This window comes from Delphinapterus leucas, chromosome 1 (assembly GCF_059928025.1).
Source record: "Delphinapterus leucas isolate spDelLeu-1000000601 "Yukka" chromosome 1, BTC_Dleu_Yukka2, whole genome shotgun sequence".
Classification (NCBI taxonomy): domain Eukaryota; kingdom Metazoa; phylum Chordata; class Mammalia; order Artiodactyla; family Monodontidae; genus Delphinapterus; species Delphinapterus leucas.
The window spans coordinates 11,586,046-11,592,045 of NC_143129.1; the positions used below are offsets into that span (position 1 = coordinate 11,586,046).

The 6,000-nt window shown below is 35.4% G+C and overlaps 1 protein-coding gene across 1 annotated transcript in view; it reads right to left on the minus strand.

The window, feature by feature from the left end:
• Positions 1 to 3,500, minus strand: part of CFH (complement factor H) — a 118,825-nt gene extending 115,325 nt beyond the window's left edge. Inside the window, exon 1 of the mRNA XM_089906579.1 lies at positions 2,613 to 3,500. Within this exon, the coding sequence (XP_089762705.1) occupies positions 2,613 to 2,670 (58 nt within the window). The 5' untranslated portion in view covers positions 2,671 to 3,500. The remainder of the gene's footprint in view (positions 1 to 2,612) is intronic.
• Between the last annotated feature and the right edge of the window lie 2,500 nt (positions 3,501 to 6,000).

A 6,000-nucleotide genomic window follows, 5' to 3' on the forward strand; every position in this document is an offset into this window, starting at 1 on the left:
ATAGCAAAAAGAAATAAATTCTCCTCTCTCTGTTGGAATAGAAGCTCTCTGATATGTAACATATTTCAGGTCCTGAAAGAACATTTTTGCCCTTTAAACCTCCAGAATTAGAAAACACATCTCTCCAAACAACATAGCCAGCATGGACATATTTCAGTTGTGTTTTGATTTATTTACTTTAATCAGCCTGGAATTTGGGGGCTGTGGCTAATTTCAAAGAGTATACGCTTTTTGGATCTTAAATCTAAAAGTTCTTGAAAAGCTTGGTCACAAGATATTCCAGAAAGCAGAAACGATGTGGTATAACTCAGGAACGGTTACTCTGAACTCTGTAAATCTGACCCGGCTCTTAGTAGCCTGGTGTGAACTACCCCGCAAGCAGCTGACGTTCCTGTACAGCTAGAGATGAAGACGCAGACCACCTATTGCGTTAAAAAGGTACTGCTTGGTCTCCAATATCCTTTTCTAAAAAGGGGGAAAAATAGAAAGTTGAGCTTATAAATTCTTGCTGTTGGTTACTACTCCTCTTTAGTAGTGATTAGTATTTTTGAGGAATGTTCACTCTTAACAGGATGGAGACCACTTAGGAAAGGCTGAAATGCAGTTTCTAGTTGAGTAAAGCAGATCGTGAGAGTATACACAACTGTCTTTTCTCACTTTCTCAACTTAGCATTCAGTATTCAGTTTAGTATTTCTCAGTTTCTCAATCTGTATTCCATCGTCATTTCTACATGGGAGACAAAAACAGAGGCAAATGTTGAAGGATATGTGGATAGTTTCAATGATCAAGGCCACTCTGTTGAGTAAAACTTCTGTTAGGGCTAGACTGATGGAATTGGTTGTGCATTGTGTGTGCTTTTGTGAAAGCCATGAGGCTAATGTACGTGTTACTTTAAATACCAAAGCTGTACTTTATCTGGGAAGTGGCCAGATTTACAGCCACTCTCACTGTAATGCGTGTAGTGCTAAAGCTCAATTCACCAGCAGAAACTGCTGTCACATTACAACATACGTTCGTGAAATATAAAATACAAGTGAAATGAATCAGCTGGAATCAATTAGGGATGCAGGGAGTTTTTAAATCACTATTATTTAATTTTTATCACTTACACTTTGTAGCACCCAATTTTAATAATATTTTAAATTCCACTTTGTCATCACTGAAACAGTTTCATTAAATTTAGCATGGATTCTTAGCTTTAAACCTGAGCTAGGAACCAAACAAGTCTTCCGTGCATGACAAATGCAATCTACATAAAACCTCAGCAAACAATATGGAAATCGTGAAGCACTAAGAGTATTCCTATTAAAGAAAAGACAAAAACACTTGTGTAAAGAAAAAGATGTTTGCTATTGGTAACATTAACATTGCTCCAGAACTCTTTGCCAATATAATCATATTTTGGTATATTGTGTTGTAATATTAGTTATTTTTAGTTGTAATGTTCTTATGGACAGGGAAATGATTGTACACCTAGTTTAAAAAGTGGCTGGATATAAGGTTTACAAGCTAAAAATCAAGCAATAGCATATTAGTGTGTATAATTGAGAAAAAGACTATCTTTCAAAAACTCTTAAACACATTTGAGAAAAACCTGAAAAAAATTACTAAAGGATACAACTTAAAAAAGACATCTGGCTTTATTTTCTAGATTGAAAGACCCTCAAGGACAGGGGTGTTTTTTATTTGCTAATATTCCTCACTGCCTAGAGGTTGACTTGAAATAAGCATTCAGTTGAAATTTGTTGACCTAGTGAAGAATGTTGGGAATTTATGAATAACTTTAAAAAACGTCAGTCAAACATGTATCACATTATTGGTTACCTATCATGAACTAGGAAACCAAATTTGCTCCAAGAAGAAACTTTTTCATCTATCAAGGAAAAGTGATAGAAGTAAATTTAATTATCCATAAATTCTTACTGGTATCAGCAAAAAACTCCTGCACTCAGATTCACTACTCCTAAAGGCTTTCCTACTAGCATATCTTATATCAACCATAGGGGAAGAAAATCCTATTGAGTAACTTTTACAAAGGTTGCATATTCAATTTGTTTTCAAATTTATACATTTTCATTCAAACGATACAAGTGATGGCTGTCTCCAAGACTTTTAAAGCCATGGCAATATCAACTGTAAATGGTAAATCAATTTTTCTTTAGCAAGAGTTCACATCTCTATCTGAAATAAGTCCAATCATTGCAGCTTGAAGGCTTTTATTGTCTAATTCATTTTCTTGTTCTATGTTCACCTACTTCTTAATACATTCACATAGGCATTTTGGTGAAAATTCTAGGCAAAAAAATTAAATTACATTTTATGATAATCACAAGGGAAATGATCATGACATGTCACATTTTTTGAAAATAATTATTAAAACATTTTCTGAACGTCTACATTAAATAAAATTATGATGAATAATTAGATATGCCATTCAAATAAGCTGCTTATATTTTTTAAACTGAACAGTGTCAAAAGCATCTCACACACTAGGCTACAGCACAGTAATTAAACACATTTTCTAGACCAAATTTTTATTACCACCGTAAAAAGCATGTAAGCAAATGTTTTGCAATATAGAAAAAAAAAAGCCTCCCTTTTTTAATCTTACCTTTTGTGGCACAAACAGTCCATAACATAAACCACACAATTGTTGCTGGAAATCTCATTTTGGGGACCCTTCAGGGGCACATCTAGTAGTTGACAGTGCTTAACACTGTGTCAGGCTCTCCTCTGTTAAAAACTATGGAAAGTGCAGGAAACTACTTTCTCCAAAAGGAAGTCGAAACCCAGCTTAGGGATTAAAGCCATTGCTAGATGTCCCGCCCATCAGAAACTTTTGCAAAGTAAAAGAAAACAATCAGCCAGGAGCCCCAGCAGTGCCAGAGTGTGAGTCTGCACTCCCACTGAAAGCTAATGTCGTGACCTGCCCTTGCTTTGTTTTTATAACACCCAGGCATGTTCTTCACTGGAAACGTTCAGGTTCTTGGAATGTGCATAACTCGTGATATTCTCTGCATTTCATAAACCCTCCAATTGATTAGACCCCATTCAGATCTACCGTTGGTAGACCTCAGAAGATTTAAATAAATAAAAGCTCTTTCAGAAATCATTTACAGAACTTGAGGTTAGGCAATGCTTTCACAATCAAGACCCAGACAACAGAACTAAACTTTGCCAGGAATGCAGTGCTGGTTGATTTGGGGAGACTGCTCCGCCTGCAGTCCATGAAATTAGTCTTTTAAGGACTTGTTATAAATGCGTGTATAAAGCAACAGGCTCACTCTCCTTAGGTATGAATGAGTTTAATAATTCAAAAATCAAGAAATTGAAATGCTGAATTTTTTAAACTTTGTACTGAAATATAATATGCGTAAAGAGAATGTAAGCAAATGGTTTGCTGAATACGGAGAAAGTGAAGACACACGTGCTAAGAGCACAGAGGTGAAGAACAGCAGTCTCTCAGGAAAGGCCCAGCCTCCACTTCAGTACCCCCTCCCCCCCTACCCCATGACACACTCTCCTGATCTCTGTGAACAGGGGACAGATTTGCCTGGTTTTGTACTTTGTATACATCAGATAATAAGACATTTATTCTTTTGTGCTTGGAGCCTTCCATTAAAAACTGTGTTTAGATTATTCCAGCACACTGTTGGGTGTTGCTGTAGATTATTAACCCTTATTGCTGTATGATATTCAATTCTTCGAATATGCCACATTTTATTTATCTGTGTGTCTGTCAGTGGGCATCTGGGTAGCTTCTAGTTCGGAGACAGTGCACATAGTTCTGCTGTGAACATCAAATTATGAGGTTTTGGGGAAACACGTGTTCTCATTTCTGATGAGTACATACCTAGGAGTGGAATATTAGGACATAATGTATGCATATCTCTAGGTGTGGTAGGGACCATCAGACACTTTTCCAAAAGGTCTATATCGATTGACATTCCCATTAGCAAGTGTGTAAGTTGCTCCACACCCTCAACACACTGATGCTTTCCATCTTTGTAGTTTTAGACATTCTGGTGAGCAGGGAGCAGTAATTCTCTGAGGTTTTAATATGCATTTACTGATAAGGAATGAAGTTGAGTGACTTTCATGCCACAATCGGTCATTCAGCTGAGCCGCAGGCCATTTAAGCAACTTCCTCAAAGTCAAAAGACATTGTGCTACAACCACAATGGAAGCCAGCGATCCGATTCCCTGAATCTTACTTTTAACCCATACAGATCTGCCTTTCAAATGATTTGCTTCCCATACTATTAAATGCATATAAATTAAATTGTCAATAACTCCTTTATATAATTTAAAATGCTATAAATATTTGCAAATGTATTTTAGTAAATACCTTCACATTTATGTGTTTATTTTATAATTATGTAAACATATTACCATACAGGTTTTTAATGTACATACACAAACACATATATGTTTACGGAGAATTTAAAGTATTTTCAGGAGTGATTTTACTTTACAGATTTTCACTTTATTTGCAGTTGTTGAACATTTAAGATGCCACTCCACTGTTCAAGTGAAAATAATGGCTTCAAATTAATTTCAACAATATCTTTTAGATGTGTTATTTTTACTGTTTTTTCTCTTCTATTTGATTTCAAAGACTGATGGCTAAGTCATCCGTTGAGTGCTTTTGTTTCCTTTTTATTTTCATCAATATTTTTAAAACCAAGTATTTATTTCAAAGATATTTAGAAGAACATAAGAAAATTACCAACATGTTATTATTTCATAACACAAAGTTGTTATATGGTACAGTAAGTCCCCCAACGAGTTCCATTTCGAGAGCGCATTTGTAAGTCCAACTTGTTCATAAGTCCAACAAAGTTATTCTAGGTACCCAACACAATCAGCTATATAGTACTGTACTGTACTGGAATAGGTTTATAATACTTTTCACACAATACATAAAAGACAAACAAACACAAAAATAAAGACAACATTTTTAATCTTACAGTACAGTACCTTGAAAAGTACAGTAGTCCAGCACAACAGCTGGCATACAGGGGCACGTTCGCATCTTTGAAAGTTCGCAACTTGAAGGTTCCTGTGTAGGGGACTTAACCATATTAGATTACCATTAGCAAGAACAGACTGCAAATAGTTAACCGTTAGTACTAAATTTAAGCCCCAAACACTTGTATTTATTCTCAATATCCATGTTGCCACATTCTCAACAAATGTGTTCTATGTATTTGTAGGGCAAAAAGTTAGGAAAAATTTATAAGACTTAAGAGACTTTAAAAATTCTCCTATTTTAAAATTATAAGTAAGTAATATCCATACTAAGTAACAAATGACTATTATGGTCAATATGTACCACAGGAGTTGAAGGAAAGAGAAATTTCTTCCGAAGACTTGATTTGGGAGGGTCTCAAGAATATTTACTTATTAAATTCTAATTTAGGGGAAGAGGACATCCAAGCAAAGACTCTGAGGTATGGAAAAGTGTAGAGTGTTCTAGAATTAATGAGAATATCAACAGCAGAGCAGTGGTTTTGCACAAGGAAGCTGTGGAAGAAGTAAGAGGGGCTTTGAATGAGGAAAGGTTTGAATTCCAGATAAAACATTTGTAAATTATTTTATAAGCAATATGTAATCATTGATAGATCTAATTAAGGAAAAGGAATGTAGGAAATGCAGTTTAAGTAGCATTGCTTTGGCCGTTGTGTTAGGATGGATGGAGAGAAAAGGACGTAGGAGAACAAATTAAGCAGATAACTGGATGAATTCAACATGCAACAATTATACAGAAGCTCAACGGATGGAAAAAGGGAAAAACTGATGAAAACAGTTAAGAGCTTGATTTCCTTTGAGGTTGGTGGAGTTTACACTTCGGAGCTTATCGTTTGAACAGACACCATCAAGGACCTGAGAGGGACCCTAGTGATGTTGTTTCGAGGTCGTATATTTTTGTAAAAATTGGAAAGATGTCTTAATTGCAAGAGAATAAACTACTGTCTTTTTCTACTCTAATTTCCCCC